Genomic DNA, 14895 nt, shown 5'->3' with positions numbered 1-14895 from the left:
GAATGTCATCCAGAATTATTAGGGTGGTTTCATTACAGAAGCCTAGGCAAAAGCCGTATTTATAGTTTGCCAAAACATCTCATTTTTCAATTACACACTTACTTGGTTGACCAGAGTTCGTTCTAAGACATTCACAAGCCTGGTTGGTTTAAAATTGGTGGTGGTTCAGTAACTGGTCTGGGTTAAGATTAAGGCTTTTCAGGTAAGGAGTGATTGGACTAAGATTCAGCTAGTTTGGGAAGTGCCTTGCTTTGGAAGACAGTGAACCAGCCACATCATGAAATTAAAAAATATGGAACTAATCTTTGATTAAGTTTGCTAGTAGAATATTGGGGAAATCTTTTGTTAGCTGAACATTTTTTTGGATTATGGTTTATATGTCATTACAGGTGATAAGTAAATGGAATTCCAAATATTTTTATATTCTGGTCAGACTTTACCTTGGATTGCATTGAAGTTATTTCTTATGCTATAGTGTTATCAATGAAGTGCTTGAGGAATCAATTTAATTTTACTGAAGGGGGTTTGGGGTTTGTCTTTCCTATGTCATTTGGTGATGTTTTAATGGCCCAGAAAAGAATATGAATGGAATAGTTAGAGGAATTAAACTGTTCTTGAATTTATTTGGGTTTGGTAGAAGGAATAGTGTTTTTGTGTTCCTTTTTAGTTTTCTTAGCTGGTAGAATGGTAGGGAAGATTTTATGCTCTCCAATTGTGTTAATATTGTTTCCTTAAAATTCTTCTAATGTTATGCTTACTTCTGAGATGATGTTCGTCGGTCAAATCGTATGACTAAACAGCCATATTTTTAGTAATTTATATATATATTTTGTCCAAAATTACTCCAAATTATGCTAACAGCAGTAATCATGTAGTTTTCTGTAATTTTCATCACAAGAATAACCTGCTGCCAGCTTTTTTTGTGAAACTTGGTCATTTGGACACACATTTGAGTCCCTGGGACAGAAACCATCAAGCCCTCTGTGACGCAATGCTTTCTCTTTTCACAGTGGCTTTCTGGGTTGTTCATTTCACTATTATTTTTTTACCCATTGATTTATAGAGTATCACAAAGCATTCTGAAGGAGTTGGGAAGAGGCACGTTGTCTACACAAAACACCTAAATGAAGTGACATGCAAGTCCAATAAGTGACTAAAATAGCCCACATCGCTGATCACAACTGTCTACTGAATACATAGAGACAATTGACTAATTGATTCACATAAAAACATTAAACGGACATTTTCCACCTTTTGTTTTAAACACAGAGAGTGAAGGTGATGGGCAGGATCGTGAAGAAGGTAAGAAATTTAAGTAAATGGTGCACAGACTTATTTCACATTTAAAATGTACAAAATGTAGAAGTTTAACAAATTGCAAATACTTTGTGACACTTCTTATTAACCTAACAAAGAAATGTTTTACTTTAAAGAGCCCAATCATAACATAATATATTATAATTTACTTTCTCCAAAGATTTGGAATCATCCTAAAAAACTAAAATGGTATATGAATTGTGAAAACCAATAAGTTCCAGAATTTACAATTTCATGAAGACACAGGAAGATAGATAAAGTCACAGACACACAACAGATTCATCCAGGTATAGCATTCTAACAAGAAAATATTTTATATACATACATACATAGATACAGGGTCATATTCAGCAATTTCTAATCATAACCCTTGGAAATGCATTCTATATTAAACCACATAAACCCAGACAACATTTTTATTGTACCCACTTCTTTTTTTGCGAATCATCAGTGTACTTATTCCCTTAGTCCAGTTTTCAACAATAGCTTTAAGTCATGATTTACCAGGTCATCAACATTATCTTTTCAACTTTCAGCCAGAGGTTAATCACAAATTCTCAATACTGTTTCAGAAAACCCACCTAGGGCGCATGTATATATCTCATTGTCAGTCTTTTTTTTATTAAAGAAAATATCAAAAGGATAATTCATAATTGATTAATACACTCAAACTCTATATATACAAATACAGGAGAATATTTCAGCATCATACGTACAACAAATTCACAGCAGCTAAAAATCAAAATTAACTTGTAACAGTGAAGACAATAATTATTTTAATGTAACTTAAAAAGTGTAATTAGAAACTAGTGTGACCAGCCATTCACTGGGGGAGGGGGGGGGGGGACGTATTCTGTTTAGCTTCTGTCATTGGAGATAGTTTTACATAATAGAAATTTACAGACCACAAAGGGAAACTATTTCCTTCTACCATACTTTGTAATCAGGGGTTTGCCTTTGTAACCAGGCACTAGCAATGCCCATTCTTCCCACAGTGATTATAAAACGAGAATACCCCTGCCATGTGAAGTGAATAACCCAGCATAGTTATTTTGGGTTCAAAAGAATTTTGTCTTTATTAAATCATTGAGTTGATCAGACACTTTAGAACAGTAAGGTAACATAATTGGATGTGAGGCAAATATGAGTCGTATCAGCTTCTGGGCTTTGATAGCGAAAGCACGGGCCTTATTGGAGCAGTCTATATTGTGTATAATATAGTTGATACAGCATTTCATTTTAAAAGAATGGGCCTTAAGACGACAGACATTAGTGATAGTATGGGCACGCTGATTGCTCAATTTGATGTCCCGATGGGAAACATCCATACCCACATTTCAGGCCCATTTACTGGTTCTGTTCCTGTTTCTTAATATTCTTGAGAATTTGATAAAACATGTGACTAGAGCCTACTAAAGCTGTGCAAGAACTCATTATGGGCCATGTCCACATCATTCATATAGAGATATTGAGGCACATTCTTAAGTTGAAAAGTAAAAAATTAATTAAATCCCTTGTTTAGGCATTTGTTTTGCAACTCCTCAAATTACCATATTGTCCTGTCCCTATAAACATGGCCTAAAATCGGAAATTATAGGTCGCCCCAGCAATGTAGATAGCTAGCATGCACCAAAGGCGGTGCTGGGGCCCAATTTTCTTGTTTTCCATTCATCTCCAAGAACCCACTCTGGTCGATTGAACCTTTTTACTTGCCCAATAGCGTGGAGGGAGCAAACACAATTATCAGAGAATACTTTCCGCAATTTGACATAATTAAGGACTCGAAACTCAATCTCTATTGCTCTCGGGATTTTATTATCAACATAAACATCTGCAGATATAGGCACCTTAGCACAAGGCACAACAGGTAAATAGGCACTAACACAAATGCTACTCTACGAAGAATCCGCATTCGACTAAATATAAACAAAAGTACAGCTTCTAAAAGCATAAGGTAGATAACTACCAAGCTAATGTCGATATTAGGAATCATTAAACAAAGCATCTCTGTCCCTACTCTATGCTAGATGACATCCCTGCTTACCATTCCCTTAAGACCCAAGAAATCGTGAAAAGGTGTCAGAAGTGAAACTTCCTAAGAAGTCTTCACTTAGAGAGAGCTTGATCTAAAATGCTCCTTCTAGCTCCTCGCCTACCTCTTCCCTGCTCAACCCACGGGGCGCTGTCCCTAATACAAAACCCCAAATCACAGAACACGCCCTCCGACACACCTCCTCGACCAGGTCTTCTTCCAGTAATTTTCCATCCTGAGATGTCCATCTTCCATCATCCATCAGCTTGGCCTTGGGTCCCAGACACCGTCCGCACTAGGAATTGCGATTGGCACATTCCAAAGTACTCCCATGTCTGGCTTCCCCCATAATTCAACTCTTAGACAAAGACCTTTTCTACTACCGAACCAACTGTCCTTGCACCTGCGGTGAGATCATGGGATGGAGAAATACTTCACATCTTTAAACGTTACAATTTACTGCAGCCCAAAACCTCTACCAGAATAAATCATTTGTGGCCTACCGCATTCAGCTAACATAAGAAATAACAGGCCTTTCTTCTCAACGATATATGTGCATTCGGGCCTCTACTCGGTTAAACATGCTATTAAATCACATTCTAAGCATTAGGGCTTTTACTTTCATATATATGAATAAACGACATACATGAGTAATTTTAATCAGGTTACACGTTTAGCCTAATACATTGCATTGAACGGAAACTAATCGTCATGCATTTTACTGAATACATTCACAATATGTCTTCACATCTTCTAACACTTCTACGTTGCGATATAGCTGATACATTTCTTAATACATTTCGCACGACACATCTAAATATACATTGATTATGTGCGGGTGCCAACTAATGGTGAATATGATGCACCCCTACAAATTTCAAAACCTTTAGGCGCTACATCAGTTCCCCCCTTTGATGACAACTGTCATCACACCATCATATTCTCATTTCTCCTGGAATGAGAAGCTGATCTAAACGGTAGTTGCTACCATTCTACTCTGTCGGATCCCTTCCATTCTTTTAAGATTCTGATATTGACGGTCCTGCAATCTCGCCATTCTCTGCTCATTCGCTCTGAGGGCTCTTTCGACCCTATTCCCTCTGTACCATTTCCAGGCTCTTACGAGTCCCCACAGACAGAACACACAAACCACAGCAATTATTATTGGCTTCAACACAGATCCAAGAAATCCCATTCCCAAATTCGCAAACCAAGTCCCCACTCGACCAAAGCCTTGACCAATCTTTTCCCACACATTCTCTTCTGTCAAATCTACTATTTCCTTATGGATTGTGGTAATGTTGTCTATGTATTTCTCCAGGTCCTTACTATTGTCTGGAATATACGTGCAACATTCCTGGACCTTCAGCAATTTACAGACTCCGCCCTCTTTTGCCAATAATACATCTAACGCAAGCCGATTCTGCAAAACCATATTCCGAATCGATAACATTTCTCCATTCACCAACAGCAATGACCTCGCCGTATTCATTGACAATTCATCCACCACAGTCGCCAATCTTCTTATTTTCACATCATTCAGGACCACACCCAAACTAGGTATAGTCACTCCGAATATATCACCAATCACCGCTCCTGCATTTGCAGCTCTACGCACTTTAGAATGACGTCCCGTCTCTAGTAGATTCAAATCTTCAGCATGGTAAATCTTCGGGAAAATGATAGCCAAATAACACGTACCATACCAATTCGCACGCAATTTCACATATGCATTCCTCCCACATACATAATACACAGTCGGAATCACCTGTACCGGACTTTGCAAGAAGTTCTTAGCAGAGTCCTCCATGGTAAAGGTATGTTCACACGTACTATGCCCCACTAGAACCTTCTCCTTAGGAGTTTGAGGACGGGCAACACACAATTTCCCCTTCTGTACTTCATCTAATGTAATCGGTCCATAACTTCCCTTCGATTTGTGCAATCTCTCCTCATCCGTCCAATCCACTGGACTATCTCCTGTATCTCGTGTCTGGGTCAGTTTTCTATACCTATCCTCTATCTGACCTATGAACTTCTTTTCCGTTTCGGACAACCAACATGTCAAATTATGTCTATGAGCATAAGTTGTATCTAGCTTCACAGTCGGTATGAAATACTTCCGAAGTCTATCCTCTGACTTGTAATAATCATACTTATTCAAATGCTTGTATGCCGGAACTTCAGGAAGTACTGTATCATAATTTAAAAAGAAATACTCAAACTGTTTACTTTCATAAAACAAACTAAGCAATAGGCTACAAGAAATCCCATATGTCAATGGGAGATGATGGTATCTAATACCTTTGTCTACTGAAGCAGGCAACTGCATGCACACATAACAATCTTTCGCATCCATCGCATCAACATACTCATACAACAGCTTCGCATAAGCATTAAGTTTAAAATCAGCTCTAGACAAATCTATATGAAACATACGACTCTCCTCAAGCGTCTGAACTCTCTGATCTCTAATAGTGACCCCTTCCTGTCCTAGAGTGGTAGGTGTGGGTGTTCCCTGAACCTCCCCCTCCTGTCTATGGGCCACCATGTACGAACTTACTACTACTGCAAATATAACAGCTATCACTACCCCTAACAGTGTGCCTATCACTATTTTGGCTCTACGGTGTGTATTTCCAGGTTCTGCCATCTTTGAAATGTTCTCAATGGTCAGTACAGTCTCTGCTGACACAAGTCTCTTTCTCATCCAGCAACTCAGTTCAGCTGCTCTCTATAACCGGGGAAACCTCTAACAGAGTTCAATTTCTCATCTCTTTGGCTCAGGAAGACTTCCCTAATTCTTCTTCGCCTTCCAACGGAAAATCCCTAAATTTATTCTTCTTCCTCTCGGACCTAGGTTATCTTCTTTTCAAACTTTATATACAGCAAATTTACAGTCAGTCCAGAATAACTGCCGGTCCCAACAGCTCTAGGACCCCCTGAAATATTTCAAGTTTAAGGGTTGTCAGTTCTTGGGGAGCTGGTATAACTGCAAAGGTTGGGAAGTCCAGCGTTTCCAAAATCAGACCACGGATGATGTTCAACAGTGGCGGATTCGGAATATTGATGGTCAATATTCCTTCGATCTCCAATCCAGGAATTCTCAACAACACTTCCACTCTCGGAAACGGGAAACTGCTGACCAGTGTGATCGATCTCAACCTTCCCGTGTTCAGTAAGCTTGGCATCAGTCACTGAGTATGCCCACTCTGGTGAGGCGTACTTTTGGTATGGCACTCTTGTTCTCTTCGATCTTCTCAGAGCACCTTGGGGTCGATCTTCGTCACTTTGCTCTGCTTCTGATTCTTCGGAAACTGGGGCGAGATCTGTTGGTGGTGCCGCTCTCAAATTTACCCGTCTCTGACTCATGGGCCAAACCCTTTATGCTTCTGTGGCACCTCCACGCTCCCTACTGGTTCCCTGTGCACTGCTTTCTTCTTCAGCAGAATTTGACTCGGTACTGCCCACTGCAGCTCTTTCTTCTTCTTCCGAGTCCGTTTCAATGTTACCTTCACGTTCCCTTTCGGCTTGGTTTAGTGCACAACCAGCTGCGTCAGCAACCCCTACAGCTTGACTTGCCCTCTCAGATGGCTCTGCCACCTCAGCTGGGTTCTCGTTCTCAAGAGGGGCTGTTTCTTCCAAGGGTGCTGGAACTCTACAGGTATGGGAGGCGTGTACCCAGTTCGGCAATCCTCCACACTTCACTGCTGTGTTTGTAACTAGAATGATTTGATATGGCCCACGCCACCGAGCATCCAGGCAACTCTTCCTCACGTGTTTGCGCACCAATACCCAGTCCCCTGGGCACAAGTCGTGGCACAGGTCACTTGCGGCTGGAACCGTTGCTGTCTGCACCTGCTGAGACACAGAACGGACCACGTCAGCCAGGCCTTTACAATAGTCCAAAATCATATCATCAGTGATGTTAATCAAAGCAGTGGCAGGTATTGCTGGCAAGCGCATCGCCCTTCCCATAAGAATTTCATGGGGTGACAATCCAGTCCTCCTATCAGGGACACTACGGAGACTCATGAGAACCAAAGGTAATGCATCTGGCCACTTCAAAGATGTCGAAGAACACACTTTCGCCATTCGGGCTTTCAAAGTTCCATTAACTTGCTCCACAATCCCAGAAGCCTCTGGTCGGTAACTGCAGTGCAATCTTTGGTCTACATTCAAGGCAGCACAAAGCAGCTTCATGATTTCACTGTGGAAATGCGTTCGTCTATCTGATTCAAAAGAGGTCGGGAAACCGTACCTCGGGATTAGTTCTCTCAATAGTAATTTAGCTACGGTGAGTGTGTCACACCTACGTGTCGGGTAAGCCTCGACCCACCTGGAAAAGACAAATACTATGACTAATATGTACCTCAACCCATTACACTTCGGCATTTCAATAAAATCCAGCTGCACTCTATTAAAAGGTCCACCTGACCTACCTATGTGACTCAACGTCACAGCGGTCCTCTTTCCTACATTCATCTGTTGACATGTGACACACCTCTGGCACACAGCTTCAGCTACCATCCGAAACTTCGGATTGTACCATGTCTGGCGAAACACTCGCATCATTGCATCTCTGCCAAGATGTACAGCACCATGTATCAATCTCGCCATGGGATTCAGCAAACATTCCGGTAACACAGCTCGTCCATCATTCGAAACCCATATATCCACATCTCCCTTCTCACATCCCGCTCGTATCCAGCTGTCCCGTTCCTGATCAGAGACTTCACCTTGCAACTGCTTCAGTTCCTTCCATGAGTCTGCCATAGCTAATATCACATTGTAATCTGTTTTTTCTTCACTTTCCACAACATGTTTCTCAGTAAAATTACATCCCTGTTCTGCACAAAATCTAGCAACTTCATCTGCGTAATTATTACCCAATGACACAAAATCGTTTCCTTTAGTGTGTGCAGAACATTTAACAACAGCAATTTCATCTGGGCTTTGCAATGCTTCCAACAATTGTCGTACATAATCCCCATTTCTGATGGGTGAACCAGAAGATGTCATAAACCCTCTCTGGGACCATAGCTGTCCGAAATCATGAACTACACCAAATCCATATTGACTATCCGTGTAAATCGTTACACGGATCTTATCAGCGGCCAAACAGGCACGGGTCAAGGCAATAAGCTCAGCCACCTGTCCGGAGTGGACTCCTTCTAGACAAGCGGCTTCAACCACCCCTGTGATGGTACACACAGCAAACGCTGCTCTCAGTCGACCAACACTGTCTCTTAAACATGAACCGTCCACAAAGAAAATCTCATCTGAAACTGGGAGCGGTTCATCAACAATGTCAGGTCTCGGTTTGGTGCATAGTTCTGTCGCATCGAGACAATCATGGTCCTCACAATCTTCATCATCATCTATATTTGGAATAGGCAACAGTGTAACAGGATTTAAAACAGAACACCTCTTCAGCGTCACATTTTCTGCAGCAAGGATGACTTCCTCATAACGACTCAACCTTTGTGAGGTGCTGTGTTTTAGTCCTAGTCATCAACAACTCAACAGAAGGTGGCACATGAACAGTAAGCGGATGACCCATCACAATGCTCTCACATCTTTCGATACTGACACCTGTTGCAGCAACGGATCTGAGACATCCGGGCAACGCAGAAGCTACTGGATCTAAAGTAGCTGAAAAATAGGCAACTGGTCTACGGACACCTCCGTGACTCTGAGTCAACACTGCTAATGCGCAACCTTCCTTTTCGCAACAGAATAATCTGGCATTCCCAAAGCTGGCACGCTGCATAAAGCTTCTCTCAGCCTCAAAAATGACCTTAAACAGTCGTCATCCCATGGTACCGGATCACTCACATCCTTATGCGTCAGCCGCTGTAAAGGCTTCGCTTCAAAGGAAAAGTTTGGGATCCACTGGCGGCAATAGCCCACCATTCCCAGAAACAGTCTGACTTCCCTCTGAGTCGAGGGAACCGGCATTCTCAAAATTGCATCAATACGATCTGGAGACACCTTTCTCTTGCCTTTCTCAATTCAGTGCCCCAAATACTGTACCTCGCTCAAACAGTACTGCAGCTTGTTTGGAGACACCTTGTGACCATTCTCTCCCAGGTAATTCAAAAGAGCAACGGTATCAATTCTGCAGGCGTCTTCCGTCTCCGACGCAACAAGCAGATCATCAATGTATTGCACTAAAACAGAGTTTCGTGGCAACAAAAGACCTTCAAGATTTTTCTTCAAGATCTGATTAAAGATAGATGGGCTCTCTGTATACCCCTGTGGGATACGACACCACGTTAACACACGATTTTCCAGCCGAAATGCAAAAAGAAATCGGCTTTCTTTACGTAGAGGAATCGAGAAAAAAGCTTGACACAAGTCAATCACTGTGAACCATTCAGCTTCACATGGGATCTGAAATAGGATCACAGATGGATTCGGTACCACTGGACAACATGGAACAACTATTTCGTTTATTTTTCGCAAATCTTGCACAATCCTAAATTTCCAACTCGGTTTCTGTAGTCCCATGATAGGCGAATTACATGGGCTACCCATAATCTCCATTAGTATTCCCTGCTTGATCATAGACTCAATCACAGGTTTAATCCCTGTAATAGTTTCAGGAGATAACTTATACTGGGGTGTCCTCGGAAACTCTACATTTGGTTTAATCTGGATTTTCACTGGGTCTACTCTTCACCACTATGTTCCCATACGTCAATAGACACTGAGTCCCTCAGATCAAGTGGAAGCTCCTCCACCGTCAATGCTGGGTACATTTCCTCACACACACGCTGATTTGCAACCTTAAAGGTCGCGTCATCGTAACTCGTCTGAACCTCCACTCCTTTCGGGGTACAGTAGATCGTGCAGTTGAGCTTGCACAATAGATCTCTCCCTAACAGGAAAACTGGACTAGAATCGCACACCACAAACTGGTGTCGATCACTGAAATTTCCTATCCTGATTGGAATTGGCTCTGTCAGTGGACTAATCAGTTTCTTATTTGCCACACCAACAACCTGGATACTTTGTCCAGAAAGAGCTAGACCTGGAACCACTGCCGATCTTATAGTCGATCTGGTAGCCCCCGTATCGACCAAAAAGGTTGTAGGGTGACCGTCAAGGTCTGATTCCACAAAGGATTCTTTCTGATCTACCTCTAGGATGGCTCTAAGCATGCAATCCTTATCTCTCTTTGAACATGATCGTGCCAACAGGCTTGTATCATTTTCCTCACTCACTTCAAACATTGGCATTTGCAAATAAGTTTGAGCTCCCTGCTGTACATTCTGTATTCTAGGTGGCTGGGGAACCTGCACCTGCGGAACACCAGTCCCCCCTTTTATCGTTCTGGGTCTAGTCACTGTCGGTACCGCCTCCGCCCCAGGGACCTGAACTACTTCTCCTTCCGGCTGTATCTGATTCCATGGGTTCAGGGGACACTCGCGTCTCCAGTGTCCAACCTGGTGACACTGATGACATGCTGTAGTCTTTTTCAATGTCGCCACATCCATGCCTGTTCTAGGGTCTATTGGTCTTGGCCTTCCCTGCCCCTGAACATTCTGATTTCCCAACTGATAATTTCCCTGTCTCCTTACCAACGCTCCCCATTAGGCTGTCCCTGAGCGGTTTGCATCTGAACAAGCATCAAGTTATCTTTCAACTTCCTGTGTTTGGATTCAATCTCATCTGTGCAATATCGGGCGTACCGTAAAATCTCATCAACAGGCTTGTTCTGCCAACAACTCAAATGCTGCTGTATCATGAGACCAACCTCTGGCCTCAATCCCAACACAAACTTTGAAACAAACTGTCCCATATCTTTCGTGTCCAACGCATCTAGGCCACTGTACTGCTTAAAAGCCTGCAAGAGTCTCTCATAGAATTCATGTACCGTCTCCTTTGGTTCCTGCACTGTCCTGTCTATCTTCACCCAATCGATGTCTTGTGGTGAGACCTTCGACTTCAACCAAGTAATCACTTGCTCGTACTTCCTCATCACTAGCAGTGCCGGACCATTCGTGATCGCGTTCCTATCAGGCTCGTAAGTCGGCCATTCAACGGCAATCTTGCATGCTGCCCACAAATCTCCCGGAACCACAATATCAAATAAGGTATTCAGATCGATCCACAATACCTTTGAGATCTTTACAAAGCGGTCAACCTGCTTATACCACTCTGCGGGCTTCTCCCTAAGCCGGGGAAAATCATTGGTAAACACCGCCAAATCACCCCTGCTCCAGGGTACATGCACGTATCCTCCATTCTGCACTTCCCTTAAAGGGAAATTCCTTATCTCCAACACCCCTCCACCCGGAGGTGGGGTCTCTCCTATCGTTCTCCTAGAGCTTTTCTTCTTGGACCACCTTTCTTCCCATTTATCAAGCATCATCCATGCACACATGGCTGTGATCAGATCTCTGCTGTGGGTCCTCAGTCCAGTAACCCTTTTCTCCTCCAGTTCCTGGTCACTGTACTGCAACCTATGACTTCCTTGCAATGTTTTAGTCTTGGACAGATCCACCTCATATCGCTTAGCCAATTCTGTCAATTTCTCAAGTGCAACTCGTGCTTTCCGAGTCACATCCTTCGCTACGAAGAGTAATTCATCTGGTCCATATATTAGTATTCTCTCAAGGGGTAAGTTTCCACCTATTATCTCATCCACTTCCGCCTTTAACCTTACTACATATATCATCTCCCCTTTCAGGGCTCCTCTCAGCACTTCTCGGCAGACTACCCCTTCTCTACCACTGTCCTCACATTCTTGGTCCTGCGACCTATTCTCTTCTGGTATACCCATTGGAGCAGACGGATCCATGAAAATAACCCGCTCTCTCTCTGCTGTCATCACTCTTGGGCCTTGGTTTCTCACTGGTGGTACCCATGATCGTAAATCTGATCTCGACTCCATCAGGGACCTCGGCCTCTCTGGTCTCTGTTCTCCTTGTCCCCTAGATGAGTCTGACATGGCTGGCAATGGTGTACTCCATTCGATAGGGTCCGGAGTCCGAGCCCTTCCACCCACTAGGCCACTTCCTGCGACCTCTCTCCTTACCCCCTCGGCTGTCTGCTCTGGGTTCACAACTTCCTCTGAATCTGGGTGGTAAATTCGAAACAATTGGTCCAATAGTGACCGGTACCTTTAGAGCATCCGGTAACCTCACATCTCTCTCGACCTTTAGGCTAGCCACAGACTGGCTCCTTGTACTCTCTGTTCCTATCGAGATCCTTCCTTCTACTCTCATCTCTGGGTGGATCGTTACTCCTCTAGTCTCTTCTATCCGAACCAACGTCTCTTCTGGGACCTCTGGGTTATACGGAGGTGGTCTCTCTGATAACAACTTTTCCAACAGGCTATCATCAGTATCACTATCATCCTCATCATCTGACTTTACATTCTTTACCCCCTCCGAAGTGATCAATAAGGGATACAGTCTATCTCCCTCTATTGCCTGTACCCTCCATCTTTTCTCCGCTGCATCCCATCTGGCATCCTGAAAAGCCCTGATCGACTGTTTCACCCTTTCCTGATTTCTTCCTCTTTCTCTATCATGCGCTGCTCTAATCTACGCATGTAGTGCTTCAAATTGTGTTGGCCTTGGCAAAGGTCGTAAAGCCGCCATCACAGACTTCAACTGGTACAACACTGCTAACCTGAATGAGCCATACCTCGGGAATGCTAATTCTCCTTCATTTTGAGTCATTTTATGCCAATTCTCAAGCCAAATTATCGTATGCAATCCCACATTCCTTGCCATGTAATGTGCTGGAGTATCCTCAGGAGGGGCTTCTTCTCCCTCTCGAGTAACCACATGTTTGTCACCTCTACACAGTTCTCGAAAAATCTTAAAACACTTCATGATTGACAAAGCTCGGTCTCACACACTGTTTACCTCTTGATGTCGAACCCTCCAATAACAGCGCGACTAACACCAACCAGCCTATCACAGCGCAACACTGTCTGACATCTTCCTTCGTTCGCAGCAGTTCCATTTCCTTACGCTTTACGTCTCACACCTGCACTCGTCTCATTCATACACTGAAATAACTGTTTGCCCCAAACAAGTTACTTCTCTGGCTGTCCGTCCACAGCCTCTGACTGTTCGTCCACAGTCTCTAGAAATTGTTGACCTCGGTTGGCAACTGTCTGTCCCCGTCCGGCCAGACAGTTCGCCTCTGATAGGTTACAAATACTCAAATCCACATACAGCAACCCACGACCAGCGTCGAGTTGTCATGCACTCACACATTCGCTCCCCCTATCTCGGTCCAGATGATAGATGGTACCTCACGATTTCCTTTGGGTGGTCAACAAAATCTACCACGGGTGTCTTCCACCCCACGATTCCCGGGCTGCGTGCGCTCACAGCCTGATCTCACAATCACTCAACATTCACTCCAACTCCGCAACACATCACACAACAAATCAACACCGCAATCTACAACATCTCATCCTATTCATACTCACTCCACGAACTGCTGCTTCCTGCCGCACTGCTACTCGCCGTCAATGTTCATCATCTGGCGTCGTCTGATGATTCACCATCACTTATCTATGGGTCTCAAGGATCACTTATCCTATTCTAATCGTCCCTCGCTATCGGAAGTAACCATCCGACTCTGCTACCAACTGCTGGGGCCCAATTTTCTTGTTTTCCATTCATCTCCAAGAACCCACTCTTGTCGATTGAACCTTTTTACTTGCCCAATAGCGTGGAGGGAGCAAACACAATTATATGAGTATACTTTCCGCAATTTGACATAATTAAGGACTCGAAACTCAATCTCTATTGCTCTCGGGATTTTATTATCAACATAAACATCTGCAGATATAGGCACCTTAGCACAAGGCACAACAGGTAAATAGGCACTAACACAAATGCTACTCTACGAAGAATCCGCATTCGACTAAATATAAACAAAAGTACAGCTTCTAAAAGCTTGAGGTAGATAACTACCAAGCTAATGTCGATATTAGGAATCATTAAACAAAAGCATCTCTGTCCCTACTCTATGCTAGATGACATCCCTGCTTACCATTCCCTTAAGACCCAAGAAATCGTGAAAAGGTGTCAGAAGTGAAACTTCCTAAGAAGTCTTCACTTAGAGAGAGCTTGATCTAAAATGCTCCTTCTAGCTCCTCGCCTACCTCTTCTCTGCTCAACCCACGGGGCGCTGTCCCTAATACAAAACCCCAAATCACAGAACACGCCCTCCGGCACACCTCCTCGACCAGGTCTTCTTCCAGTAATTTTCCATCCTGAGCTGTCCATCCTCCATCGTCCATCAGCTTGGCCTTGGGTCCCAGACACCGTCCGCACTAGGAGTTGCGATTGGCACATTCCAAAGTACTCCCATGTCTGGCTTCCCCCATAATTCAACTCTTAGACAAAGACCTTTTCTACTAACGAACCAACTGTCCTTGCACCTGCAGTGAGATCATGGGATGGAGAAATACTTCGCATCTTTAAACGTTACAATTTACTGCAGCCCAAAATCTCTACCAGAATAAATCTTTGCGGCCTACCGCATTCAGCTAACATAAGAAATAACAG

General features: G+C 43.4%; 1 protein-coding gene across 3 annotated transcripts in view; it reads left to right on the top strand.

Moving 5' to 3' along the window:
* Positions 1–14895, top strand: part of LOC146861373 (troponin T, cardiac muscle-like) — a 195709-nt gene that overhangs the window by 88047 nt on the left and 92767 nt on the right. For all 3 annotated transcript variants that reach the window (XM_085645676.1, XM_085645675.1, XM_085645674.1), the window contains exon 5: positions 1270–1302. In XM_085645676.1, the coding sequence (XP_085501802.1) occupies positions 1270–1302 (33 nt within the window). The remainder of the gene's footprint in view (positions 1–1269; positions 1303–14895) is intronic.

This window comes from Triturus cristatus, chromosome 3_1 (genome assembly GCF_964204655.1).
Source record: "Triturus cristatus chromosome 3_1, aTriCri1.1, whole genome shotgun sequence".
Classification (NCBI taxonomy): domain Eukaryota; kingdom Metazoa; phylum Chordata; class Amphibia; order Caudata; family Salamandridae; genus Triturus; species Triturus cristatus.
The sequence above is the reverse complement of the archived record's forward strand: the minus strand, read 5'-3'. Positions and strand labels throughout refer to the sequence as shown.